Here is a 13,853-nt window from a genome sequence, read left to right on the forward strand (position 1 = left end):
CACAATCTTGGCTCACTGCAGCGTCTGCCTCCTGAGCTCAAGCAGCTCTCCTGTCTCTGCCTCCCAAGTAGCTGAGGTTACAGGTGGATGCCACCATGACTGTTTTTTTGTATTTTCAGTAGAGATGGGATTTCACCATCTTGGCCAAGCTGGTCTCAGACTCTTGACCTCAGGTGATCCATCCACCTCGGCCTCCCAAAATGTTGGGGTTTACAGGCATGAACCACCGCATCTGGCCAGATACTTTATTTAAAACATTAGAGAGGTAAAGATCAGGAGATACAGGCCTCTTAAAAGAGGATTTCTCATAGAATTTAAGTAGTGCTCAAAAGTATTTTAGGCCTTTTTTCTGGTATACATGTAAATTTTCAGTCAGACATTTATTGCATAAACTAAGGAACAATTGAACTAGCTGATAATTTTGTTAGCATTTAGAACTCTCATATGTTTTTGTACACCATACTTTTGATGGCAAGTAACATTGTTTTTGTCTAGATTGGAGAAAGTTTGAATATTGGTGTTGTACAAACTGCATACGCAAATGGAAGTTCAACACGGTATCTTGAAGAAGTTATGAAGGTATTGAACCGTTTTTGTTTTCTGATAGTTTCTTAACATTGTAAGATGTTTCTGTGAGGAAGATACTGCCCTCATAAAAGTGGTTATGTTGTAGTGCCTGAAGCTGAGCTGCTGTTCATGTAAGGGTAAAGAGAAATAAAAAATAAAAGATTTAGTTGTCCTTGACGAAAAAAGGAAGACTTCCTTCCTTCCTTTTCTTGGGAGTTTTCCTTTACAAAACTGGTGAATTATTTCTCTGCCCCTTTGTAATGAATATAAATCTTTTTAAAGGCCTAATAAGCCAGTTTTATAGCTCAGGAATACTTTTTTTTAAGGGCTGAGAATCACCAATTTCAAGTATAAACATCAAGGAAGATAGCTCCCCTGTCTCCCTGTCTCATGAGAGTTTAAACTTAGGTGTCTGGCTCCAATTTGTAACTATCTGCCTGTCACAGAGGTACGAAAAGTTTTATTCCTCCCTCAGAGAGAGGCAGTTAACACAGGTGGTTGTCCCTATTTCCAGGTAAGTGTAGGATAAGCCATGTGTGTGACAAATGGTGGTGTCAGGTTTTCCTATTTGAGGGCTAGTGTTAAAAAATAATTCATGACATTTGTTAAAATGGTGAGGCATACTTGATTCAGGACTATGTGATAGGTACAGGGACTAATGTGATGGAGTTTTACAGTGGTAGGAGAGAGATTGGGGTCAACTCCAAATGAAGTAAGGAGAAGTGGGGTTTTATAGCCAGGGAGCAGGGTGTTGTGTGGCGTGGGGTATTGGTCAGTGTGTGAAAAATTGCTGAGATGAAACGAGGGTAAGTGGGTGGTATTTTGGCTAAACCGACCTAACAGGACTTTTGCTAAAGGTAGGCCAAGATGGTCGGTCACATATTACCTGGGGGACGGTGGAGAATGAGAACTCAGATCAGATGTCAAGACTGGTCATACATTAGGATGAGGGATTCTGGCTAAGCTCACTTACCATGACTCTTACTAAAATCAGACTATTGGAAGACATGAGGACAAGGCCTAATCAGGCTCACCTAAGCCTGACTAAAGTTTGGTCAAGGAGAGAATTTTTGTCATTAGTCATCTTTTATCTTAGAAAATTGGACTGGAATGTATCTGCTTGGCTGTATTAAAAGGTGAGTGTTTATCTTTGCTATCTCTTGGCAAATTCGCCTGTGATTGAACATCAGTTTGGCTTAATACTCAGTAATAGAACTGTTTCTTGCCTTTATGTTTTTTGGAGATTTTCCGGGGTGGTGGAAGATTCTAATTATTTCCGTGGTGTCCATCAGATGACCACCCTCGGGCACCACACTGCTTGTTCAGAGAGTTACCAGGGTTAACGGATAAAACTGGAAGCCCATTTGCCTTTACTCTTTTTCTCATTAACGAATATAACGTTTTTCCAACTTTTTTGTATTTTGGTTCAAGTTCTGGCATTTATACTTGCTCTAGTTACCTTTCCATTCTCTAGAAAGCAGGATTTGGACAGGAAAAGTAAATGAGGGCGGCAGGTGTTTAAAAACAGGGAAGTTGTGCTAGCTGATGTTAAATGTAGGCAGATTATTCAAGAGAAGCATGAAATCTGAATTTTCATGTGAATTTTCTACTTTTTTTTAAAAGAAACAGTGGCTGGACAAAAGGAAATAGATCTTGAGGCTGCTAGTTTGTGACCTGATTTTAATACATGGTTATAATAAACTCATTCAAGGGACTCCATCTGGGGCCTATTTGCCTCCCTTTCACAGGGATTAGGTTATTTCACAGCACTTGGGTTTAGTTTTTTCATTTTCTGTCTTAAAAATTTATTATAGATAAAACAACCTAGTTTAAGAAACTGTTCATTCTCAACTCAGTCTTCCAGGTGAAATATTTCAGCCCTTGCCATTCCTGAGGTCTCCTACATCCAATCTAATGCCAATCTTTCTTTTGCAGTTTTGCTCCTATCTTTTCTTAACCATTCTTAAAGCTCTCTCAGATCCATCCATCCATCCATGACTTTCCCTATTCACTGTGGCCGATCCAGCCACTATTTCTTACTGGGATTAGTACTAGAAGCCTCCTGATTCCATTTCTTAACCTTCTAATTGAACTTGCCACTATTTGTAAACAAAGTTTTATTATAGATCTATGTTCATTTGTTTTTATGTGTGTGGTCTGTGGCTCCTTTTGCACTATAATGGCAGAGTAATTGTGACAGAAACCATATGGCCTGCAAAGCCTAAAATATTTACTGTCTGGCCTGTTACAGAAAAAGCTTGCAGAACCCTACTCTAAGCTGTTCTCTACACTGTAGCTAAACTCAGCTTTTTGAAACAGTTAGGTCATGTCACACCCCCACTGTAATCTTTCGTGTCTTATAAGGAGACCCTCATCTCTCTCACCGTGCTTTACCCTTGGTTGCAAGCTTCTGGAGTACGTTCGCGCTTCTATTGTATACATACCATTTTGTGTTTTAATGCTTAATCATCTTCCTCAGTAGACTCGGCTCCAGTATGTTTTGTTTCCCCTTGTATCTCTGGGTACTAGGTATGCAAGAAACATTTGACATCTGAGTAATTGCTGTATTTCTTTAAATGCATGTGTTATAGGTACCTGTCTATTGCACTAAGACTGGTGTAAAACATTTGCACCACAAGGCTCAAGAGTTTGACATTGGAGTTTATTTTGAAGCAAACGGGCATGGCACTGTAAGTTCTCTTGATTACAGTTGACCTTAGCTGGCACTTTTTTTTATGATGAGACTTCCGTATCTGGGACATAATAGGTAATACCGTACTTTGTTGAAATAATTGGATGTGACAAAAAGATTCTGTTATCTTATATATTGATGTGTTATAAAACTGTGATTCTCTGTTAGATTATAATGATTCTTCTTTGAATGTGAAGAGATATACTAAGGTGTTTTGAATAGTTTAAAATTTGCAGTTCTTAATTTTCTTATAAGCATTTTGTCTGCATTTTCCAACTGGCCATAGGAGGGGAAAAGAAAAATTCAGTAGCTATGGTGAATTGCAAAGTGTTGGAAAGTTGATAATTAATAAAAAGAAGTGAAAATCAATTTAAGGTAACTAGTGATAGGCATATGAAATTTTTTAATGGCTTTCTTAGCAGACAGTATTTGAAAAACGTTTCAACTTATATAATGTAAAATTCACATTTTACATAAAATTATACTTTAAAGTGTATAGTTAAGTAGTTCTTAGTAGATTCATAATGTTCAGAATATTTTAAAAATGTTTTTATACTGACCTCATTTAACGAATGCACTTGAGGTGGCTTACATTTGAGTGTAAGCTAAATAATTTTCCTCAATTTAAAACTGGCTTTTGGAGGGCATAAATATAAAAAGGGGAAAAATAAGTTCCTACAAAATGCTATTAAGATATAACTTCAGTGATCTAGTAGAAGAAGTTGGTAAATTATTTTTTAAAAGGTAGACAGTAAATATTTTTGGATTTTTCAGGCCATAAGGTCTCTGATGCAGCTGCTCAACTCTGCTGATCTAGCTTAAATTAATGGGTGTGGTTGTGTTCCAGTAAAACTTTACAAAAATAAGTGACTAGCCTGTGCCTTATTTTATCAAGAAAAATGTATTTTATCAAGTAGTTGAGCATAGTATGCTAATCTTGCTTAGTTTTAGGCCTCTTGAAGGCAGTAAAAAAAAAAAGATGGGTGTTTCCAAATGAGATGAGACTCTTGAGAAGCATCTATATTATATATTGTAATAAGTATCCATGGCACTATTCGCCATATTTTGATAAATATTGTGAACTCTCTAATTTTGCCTAGCTCATACCTTTAAGTTTTAGAATAAAACTGTATTAGCTGCAGTGAATTATATCCTTCAAAGTAAAAAGAATACAGACAGGCTCTAAGTAACCTGGTTGCACAGAAATGATTTAGCTGGTTGAAGGGAAAACCTGAACTCATTGTGTGTGTTCACCTCTTGTCACGGTGGTATTTTCTTTGTAATCACGTTTAAATTTTTATTACCAGTTATATAATCCACAATAAAATTTTTTTCCCTGGTACTATCTTTGGGTTCTCATGTGATCTTACATTAATTTCATACATTTTAAGGCTCCCAGTATTTTTCCCCTCATTTTCTCCAGATTGACTAAGACGGAAAAGTGGGCTGGGTAGAATAATAGAACTTATGATTAGGACTTGGATAGTGTTTTGAGAATGATTTTGTATGCTTTTGCTGCAGGCATTGTTTAGTACAGCTGTTGAAATGAAGATAAAACAATCAGAACAACTGGAGGAAAAGAAAAGAAAAGCTGCTAAGATGCTTGAAAACATTATTGACTTGTTTAACCAGGTAAGAACTGATGGGGCAGGGGACTCTTGGTTACCTTTACATTATTCAGAAGATGGACAGAACAGAGTGTGGCTGCATACAAAATTAATGTGGAGACATCCTGGTGGCTTCCTTGCAATAGTGCTTATATTCAGTTGAGATTTATACTGAAATGGAATGACAGAACATTTTTAATATGCTTCCCTTCCCCTACATCTTATGATGGAAAAATAAGTATATTGGGTAGCTTCTACCTAGGATCACAGATCCAGCTACTGAGTGTATACATACATATTATTAATTTTTTTTAACCAAACCTCGAGGAAATTCAGTAAAAAATAACTGGCTGTCTCATTGACAAAGGACATATATGTGGGTTAGATAAATTGGGGTTGGAGTGTCGTTCGATACTCAGGATGGAGGAAAGTGATTCAGTCATGAGTGTCTTGCACACATTGGATACTTTATATACCTTATTGTGTAATCCTTGCAGTAACACTGGGAGAGGTGTTACTGTAATTCCCATTTTATAAGTGAAGAAACAAGGGCTGAGAGAGTTACTATAGGGTAAAAAATGAGGTCTGTCTTCAGTTATGTCTTTTACACCAAAGCTCATGTTTCTCCATTTTACCATGATGCTATCCATTGTTGTGGGGTAATATCTCAAAAGGGATTAATTATAAAGAAAAATGAATGATGGAATATTAGGCTGAGCCTTAGAGTTATCCAGTCTAACTTCATTTCATAGATAAGGAGTACTAAAGGCAAATTTCTCAAGAGCTACTTTCAGTATTCTTTGTATACCTTTCATTGTCTTCCATGGAGATTTTTACCTCATTATTCATATTCATCCGTCCACAAAAACACTTCAGTTAATCATGCTGCATGTGAGAAAGCACAGTATACAGGGTGAGTATCCTTCCAAAATGCTTGGGACTGGAAGTGTTTCAAATTCCAGATTCACTGGATTTTGGGATATCTGCATATATATAATGTGACATCTTGGGTATGGCACTCAAGTCTAAACACTAAATTCTTTGTTTCATATATATTACATAAGCTTAAAGGTGATTTCATAGAATACTGTACATTTTGTGCATAAAACATGTCTGCTGAACCATGAGAAAGCAAAGGTGTCACTCTCGGCCACCCATTGGACAATCTGTGGTGGTTTGGCATTAGCATCATTCCTGACTGAATTTTATATGCTATCAATAAACTTATTTTTTTTTAACACTTACTCACAAGTATTTAACAGTAAAAAATACGATACATATCTGGCATGCATGGAAAGGATATGTCATAGCTGAAGGAAGTTGAGAGGGTCGTCTTCTCTTGGGGATGCTGAATAAACTGTGGGCCTGCCATTATTATTATTATTATTATTTTTTTTTTTTGAGTTGGAGTCTTGCTCTGTTGCCCCGGCTGGAGTGCAGTGGCGCAGTCTTAGCTCACTGCAATCTCTGCCTCCCAGGCTGAAGCCAGTCTTCTGCTCAGCCTCCCGAGTAGCTGGGATTACAGGTGCCTATCACCACACCTGGCTAATTTTTTTTTTGTATTTTTAAGAGGTGGAGTTTTACCATTTTGGCCAGGCTGGTTTTGAACTGGAGTACATTTGTTTTTTATTAAGAGACAGGGTCTTACTATGTTGCCAGGCTGGAGTGCACTGGCTATTCACAGTCACTATCACAGCACACTGCAGTCTCAAACTCCTAGCTTCAAGTAATCATCCCATCTCAGCCTCTTGAGTAGCAGGGACTGTGGGTTTATGCCACCATACCTGGCAGTTGTGTACCTGCATTTTGACAGACCTGTCATAGGCGGCCAGGTGTGGAATTTTTCACTTGTGATGTTATTTTGGTGCTTAAAATGTTTCAGATTCATGATGTTCAACACGTACTGTGATTGATTGGTTTTCTAAGACAAAACAACAGTTTCCAAGATTTGCTTGTGTTAAGTGGTTTCTTTGTTTCTCCATTTTGCAGGCAGCTGGTGATGCGATTTCTGACATGCTGGTGATTGAGGCAATCTTGGCTCTGAAGGGCTTGACTGTACAACAGTGGGATGCTCTTTATACAGATCTTCCAAACAGACAACTTAAAGTTCAGGTGTGAGAGAAACAAACTGTAAAATAACTTCTCTGAATATTAGCTAAGTAAAACCTATTATCCCAATTCTTACTATATCTGGCTGACAAATGTTTCCTAAGTATACGTCATTCTATACATTAACACATAATACGTAGAAAATAAGGCCTTGTGATGGCTAACTGTATCCTCTTATAGCTTAAAAAAAATTTATAGAGTAAGTTCGTTTACTTAACCATTCTGTTGTGTGAGAAGTATTTGGTTTCTAACTTTATTACATAATACTATGAAAGACTGCATCACTTTTAAAAGAAGATTTTATTATGGAAAATTAAAAATAGATATACATGTAGAGAAACAAAACAGTGAACTTTTATGTACCCAGCTTCAACAGATTTCAGTTATTGCCCTATACATTCACCATACCCCCACCCAATATTCTTTTGTATATTTTATTTAGAGACAAGGTCTCATGATGTTGCCCAGGCTGATCTCAAACTCTTGAGCTCAAGTGATCCTTCTCCCTGGGCCTCCCAAAAGGCTAGGATTACCGGTGTGAGCCACTGTGCCTGGCCCCAACATTATTTTGAAGCAAAATTCAGATACCCTGTTATTTCAAGTGAAAGTACTTCCTCTGCATTATGTTTAGTTCACAGAGTACTTCCTGAGGGAGATAATTCAGATAAATTGCTAACTGATTTCTGTACATGTTTATGCCAGTTTATACAGCAACAGAATTTGTGAAAGCCAGAAATGGCTGTTGATTGTTCAGATTATTTTTGGCATAGTTAAGAGATTCCCATCAGTCTTATATAAGGGGCCACTTACCTTGTTTTTATGTGTGATAATGGTACTTAAGGTCATACTATATTTACTGGCCATTATCTTAGTGGTAACTCCAAGCGTCTGTGGAAATACTTTTTTGCTAAAGGTAATTCTTTATAGACTGAAGAAGAAGAGAAAAGTTGTACAGATGTTGAAATTAGTTACCCTGACCTTGGAGAAATCACTTATGAAGTTTTATTGTAATTTTATATTTAGTCTGATACTTTACTATCTCAGTGTTGTATTTTGTGGTACAATAAATTGAATTGTAGGTCTATTACTGTGAAAATATTTTGGTAGAATTTAACAGGTTAAGGTTCTGAAAAAAAGTGGAATCTAGTAACAAATATGAAATGCTTGCACTTAGGTTGCAGACAGAAGAGTTATTAGCACTACCAATGCTGAAAGACAAGCAGTTACACCCCCAGGATTACAGGAGACAATCAATGACCTGGTGAAGAAGTACAAGCTTTCCCGAGCTTTTGTCCGGCCTTCTGGTACAGAAGATGTCGTCCGAGTATATGCAGAAGCAGACTCACAAGTAAGCTAGGATAGTTCTATTGAAAAAGAGCCTAATATTAGGTGATGGGGAGGCAAACTATTTTAATAGTGTTTAGAATCTCCCTGTGATGATTAAGGCTTTACTTTGTTGAGCCTTTTAGGTTCACATTAAGACTACAAAATTATTTTCAGTAAATATATAGTTGAACAAAATTAGACCCACTTAGTTTATTTCCCCAAATATTTTTGACTTATTCTAGTCTTCCTGAAAGTGTCATATTTTTAACTGGCAGGAATAACAGTTGCTTTATAAGGTAGGTAGATGATCCTTTTCTCTTCTTTTAAAAATATAATCTTGTGATGTTATGAAAACAGCCAACTTTGTAGTTCATTTTTAAGTCAACTGATAGCATTCTGGATTCTTGATTTGTTTTACAAAATATTTCCTTTAAAAATGAACACCCTAACTCTGTGCCACTGTTTTCCTGATAGGGGTCAAGACTTGTCATCTGGGTTTTTATTACTTGCCCACTTCACATACTCTTTAAAGTGTCTGCAAAGCTAGGGCAGAGTACAGTAAGTGCACTGAATAGGGACTCAGAAGGAGACATTTCCAAGTAATTTATACATGACCAGGCAGCTTTTTTTTTTCACTTTTTATTTTATTTATTTATTTTACTTTAGGTGTATGCTATAGCCAGCATTTCTCCCCATGTTATCCCTCTCCACCCTCCCCTACCCCCCACAACTGCCCCCAGTGTGTGATGCTCCTCTCCCTGAGTCCACATTTTCTTATTGTTCAACACCCACCTGTGAGTGAGAACATGTGTTTGGCTTTCTGTTCTTGTGTCAGTTTGCTGAGAATGATGGCTTCCAGATTCATCCAAGTCCCTACAAAGGACACAAACTCATCGTTTTTTATGGCTGCACAGTATTCCATGGTGTATATGTACCACATTGTCTTTGTCCAGTCTATCATTGATGGGCATTTGGGTTGGTTCCAGGTCTTTGCTATTATACACAGGGCTGCAATGAACATACATGTGCATGTGTCTTTATAGTAGAACGATTTATAATCCTTTGGATATATACCCAGTAATGGGATTGCTGGGTCAAATGGAATTTCTATTTCTAGCTCCTTGCGAAATCGCCACACCGTCTTCTACAATGGTTGAACTAATTTGCACTCCTACCAACTGTGTAGGAGTGTTCCTATTTCTCCACATCCTCTCCAGCATCTGTTGTCTCCAGATTTTGTAATGATCACCATTCTAACTGGCATGAGATTGTATCTCAATGTGGTTTTGATTTGCATTTCTCTAATAATCAGTGATGATGTGCATTTTTTCATATGTTTGTTGGCCTCATATATGTCTTCTTTTGAAAAGTGTCTGGTCATATCCTTTGCACACTTTTGAATGGGTTTTTTTTCTTGTAAATCTGCTTTAGTTCTTTGTAGATTACAAAAATTTTTTCCCATTCTGTTGGTTGCCAGTTCACTGTAATCATGGTTTCTTTTGCTGTACAGAAGCTCTGAATTTTAGTTAGATCCTATTTGTCTGTCTTGGCTTGTTGCCATTGCTTTTGGTATTTTAGTCATTAAGTCCTTGCCTATGCCTATGTCCTGAATGGTTTTGCCTAAATTTTCTTCTAGTGTTTTTCTGGTGTTAGGTCTTATGTTTAAGTCTTTAATCCATCTGGAGTTAATTTTAGTGTAAGGTGTCAGGAAGGGGTCCAGTTTCTGCTTTCTGCACATTGCTAGCCAGTTTTCCCAACACCATTTATTAAACATGGAGTCCTTTCCCCATTGCTTGTTTTTGTCAGGTTTGTCAAAGATCAGATGGTTGTAGATGTGGGGTGTGGCTTCTGGGGCCTCTGTTCTGTTCCATTGGTCTGTGTCCCTGTTTGGGTACCAGTACCATGCTCTTTTGATTACTGTAGCTTTGTACTATACTTTGAAGTCAGGCAGTGTGATGCCTCAGGATTTATGCTTTTTGCTTAGGATTGTCTTGGCTATGCAGGCTTTTTTCATTCCATATGAAGTTTAAAGTGGTTTTTTCCAGTACTGTGAAGAAAGTCATTGGTAGCTTGATGGAGATAGTGCTGAATCTATAAATTACTTTGGGCAGTATGGCCATTGTCACAATGTTGATTCTTCCCAACCATAAGCATGGAATGTTTTTCCATCTGTTTGTGTCGTCTCTTATTTCCTTGAGCAGTGGTTTGTAGTTCTCCTTGAAGAGGTCCTTTAAACATCCTGTTAGTTGTATTCCTAGGTACTTTATTCTCTTTGTAGCAATTGTGAATGGGTGTTCGCTCTTGATAGTATAAACTATTGGTTTATAGGAATGCTTGCAATTTCTGCACATTGATTTTGTATCCTGAGACTTTGCTGAAGTTGCTATCAGTTTGAAAATATTTTGGGCTGAGACGATGGGGTCTTCTAGATACACAATCATGTCGTCTCCGAATAGAGACAGTTTGACTTCCTCCTTTCCTATTTGAATACCCTTTCTTTTTCTTGCCTGACTGCTCTGGTTAGAACTTCCAATACTATATTGAATAGGAGTGGTGAGAGAGGGCATCCTTGTCTAGTGCCTGATTTCAAAGGGAATTCTTCCAGCTTTTGCCCATTCATTATGATATTGGCTGTAGGTTTGTCATAAATGGCTTTTATCATTTTATGATACGTTCCATCAATACCTAGTTTATTGAGAGTTTTAACATGAAGGGCTGTTGAATTTTGTCGAAGGCCTTCTCGGCATCTATTGAGATAATCATGTGGTTTTTGTCTTTGGTTCTGTTTATGTGATGGATTACGTTTATGGATTTGCATAGGTTGAACCAGCCTTGCATCCCTGGAATCAAGGCTACTTGATCATGGTGGATAAGCTGCTTGATGTGCTGTTGCAATCAGTTTGCCAGTATTTATTGAAGATTTCTGGGTCGATGTTCATCATGGATATTGGCCCGAAGTTTTCTTTTTTAGTTGAATCTCTGCCTGGTTTTGGTATCAGGATGATGTTGGTCTCATAAAATGAGTTAGGGAGGATTCCCTCCTTTTGTATTGTTTGATATAGTTTTAGAAGGAATAGAACCAGCTCCTCTTTGTATGTCTGGTAAAATTCGGCTGTGAACCCATCTGGGCCTGGCAGCTTTCTTAAAGAAGCTTAAGCCATTTCAGAGTTGAATGAATATCCATGTGGGATGAGGATAATGGCAACTGAGGCAGTAACAAGTTACTGTTAGGCCAATTGTGGACTAAGGTGTTATTGAATTTTTCAGTTTTGGAATGATAGCTATTTTTATGATATGAATTAATTAAAAACTTACCTTATTTGGAAGAATTTGGCCTGTTTTCCATTTTTTTTTAAAGGACTTGGAATTTGTTACTGAAAGATGAAAAAAGATTCTCATTACAATTTGTTAATGAAGCAAAATCAAGAATCACCCCTCTCTCCCCCAGAGGTCCAAGTAACATGGTCTTGCACGTTAGACATGCTATGGCCTTCTCATCTAATCTCTTTTAATGTAATTTGCAGGAAAGTGCAGATCACCTTGCATGTGAAGTGAGCTTGGCAGTATTTCAGCTGGCTGGAGGAATTGGAGAAAGACCCCAACCAGGTTTCTGAAGATGATTTTCATAATCCTGATAAACTGGACTTTTTTAAAGTCTTTACAAAGCAGTCAATAATAATGGCAATACTAAGAGATTTATCATACTGTTTACAATGCACCCCTACTATATTGTCTCTAGGTCTGATTGTTAAAACACTACCAGAATAATTCTTTATAAATAGGTAAGCCTTATACTTATTAAAGAAATATACCTCTCATTTGATTCTCACCAATGTAAAATATTGGGTTTAAGTATACAATTCAATCACTAACCATACAGTTTTATGTGGGAACAACTCATGCAGGCTACTGGAAAATTAAATCTTGTTATCAAGTCTTTGTGCATCTTTGCCATTGCCATCATATGAGCAAGATGATGTTTTACAGCATTCCCCATTGTGATACAAATGGAGAGGGTGGAGAACACTTATAACCAGTTATGTTTTTCCATTGCAGAGTCTTAAAGATTATTAGATGACTTACCTATATGACTAATGCCATCAGGAACTCAGAGGTGTGAATAGGGAGGAGGTTGTCCATTCTCCCTACATACTGAGGTGGAGGTGCTCGTGCAATACTTAGAAGGATGCATGGTCCAGCCTTCAGTTATTCTTCACTGCTCTTGGTGAAGGTATGTGGGAGAAAAACTAATTGTAATACATTTCCCAGCCTCTGATGGAGGAGGGACACCACTCTGATATCAGAACACTGTTAATAATGGAAAGAAAGAGAAAAATCCCCCACCAATCTTACATTAAACCAAGCCTGAAACCATTGGAAAAAAATGTATAGTGTATATTTTGCAGGTTTAAGACAACTCAGGACAATAAAAACAATGGACTTTACATGTGTATATATAGCTCTCTTAGGCACCATAATCAATATGAGCCAACAATATTTAAACTTGATTCAGGCCACGCTCGGACATTTGCTCTTATTTACAAATATTTAAATTAAATACAACCTGAAATGTGTTTTGTTACATACAAAAAAAAAAAAAAAAAAAGAAAAACTATACAACTCAGAGCAGTGTGTTTGTTTTAAATAATTACATTTACATGTAAGCTAAATGGAATCACCAATGGTGCTCAAGTTTTTATCATCCCTTCCAGAAAATCTTTTTCTACCATCTCTTCTATTTTTTGCCTGGCTTTGCTGGAACATGGTTTGTGGTTCTCCAGTTTCATGTCCTTATTAGGGAAGGCATTTGAGTAGAGGATGGGACTTCCTGAGTGTCCTCCACATCGGCTTGTGACTTTGCTGTTGAAGACTTGACTGAGCACATTGAAGAATGGCAGAAGCTGCTCCATGCTGCGCACGGTGCAGATGGTGAGCAGCAAGTGCCCTGGCTCCCAACCCAACGTCCTTCCTGAGTTGTCTTCTTCTGGATTTTTCTGCAGAAAACAAAAAGTGAATTGGTATTAACAATGTGTTGTGTGAGAATAAAAGATATAAGCATTGGCAGTTGGTCAAGGAATGAATACAAATGACATTAAGTTTCTACTCCTGACCTTATCAAAACCCTTGGTGCTTCTGAGACCTTTTAGTGCCATCCATTAGTTTTATATGGAGCAGTCTAACACTGTAGTAATAGTTCCCAACTAGAATGGACAGATAAGCTTAGTTAACAGAAATAGCTTTGAACAGGACTAGAGTCAAACAAAAAAGTTGTATGTCGTGCTTTGTATTTACTTAAAAAGCTCCCAGGTTTCTGAACTCTCACTGATTTTTGTAACCACGGACTAGGTCACAAAAAGACTACAGAAAAAAGGAATGAAGAGCTTTATACATCCCCTTTTATTATAATTAGTTAATTCCCATTTATCCAAATGGCCTAAATTTGCTTTGATGGTAGCAGTGTCCAGAGTGAATAATTACTGTCAGTACTGCATCACAGAGAAAGGAAGGGATCCCTCAGGAGAGACACTGCTTTTGCCTTCTGGGTTGTGCTC

General features: G+C 37.4%; 2 protein-coding genes and 1 long non-coding RNA gene across 16 annotated transcripts in view; 1 reads left to right on the forward strand and 2 right to left on the reverse strand.

The window, feature by feature from the left end:
* The window catches only part of PGM3 (phosphoglucomutase 3), a 29,015-nt gene that overhangs the window by 13,289 nt on the left and 1,873 nt on the right, over positions 1-13,853 (forward strand). The window contains exons 8-13 of one of the 3 annotated variants that reach the window (XM_032275412.1): positions 496-579; positions 3,159-3,257; positions 4,781-4,891; positions 6,856-6,978; positions 8,150-8,323; positions 11,826-11,907. In XM_032275412.1, coding sequence (XP_032131303.1) covers positions 496-579; positions 3,159-3,257; positions 4,781-4,891; positions 6,856-6,978; positions 8,150-8,323; positions 11,826-11,907 — 673 coding nt within the window. Of the gene's footprint in view, positions 1-495; positions 580-3,158; positions 3,258-4,780; positions 4,892-6,855; positions 6,979-8,149; positions 8,324-11,825; positions 12,247-13,853 lie in introns of those variants that run through there. The other 2 variants (XM_032275413.1, XM_032275411.1) reach the window with 2 other exon arrangements.
* LOC116549654 lies at positions 3,295-11,826 on the reverse strand. The gene is made up of 2 exons (XR_004267983.1): positions 11,617-11,826; positions 3,295-5,037 (listed from the first exon to the last, which is right to left on the reverse strand). It is a non-coding gene; the product is annotated as an uncharacterized LOC116549654 (long non-coding RNA).
* The window catches only part of DOP1A (DOP1 leucine zipper like protein A), a 99,254-nt gene continuing 98,081 nt past the window's right edge, over positions 12,681-13,853 (reverse strand). For 11 of the 12 annotated variants that reach the window (XM_032275406.1, XM_032275405.1, XM_032275403.1 and 8 more), the window contains one exon: positions 12,681-13,295. In XM_032275406.1, the coding sequence (XP_032131297.1) occupies positions 12,990-13,295 (306 nt within the window). In that variant the 3' untranslated portion in view covers positions 12,681-12,989. The remainder of the gene's footprint in view (positions 13,296-13,853) is intronic. The other variant, XM_032275402.1, reaches the window with a different exon arrangement.

Source organism: Sapajus apella, unplaced genomic scaffold (assembly GCF_009761245.1).
Source record: "Sapajus apella isolate SASKATOON/1434 unplaced genomic scaffold, GSC_monkey_1.0 scaffold6, whole genome shotgun sequence".
NCBI lineage: Eukaryota > Metazoa > Chordata > Mammalia > Primates > Cebidae > Sapajus > Sapajus apella.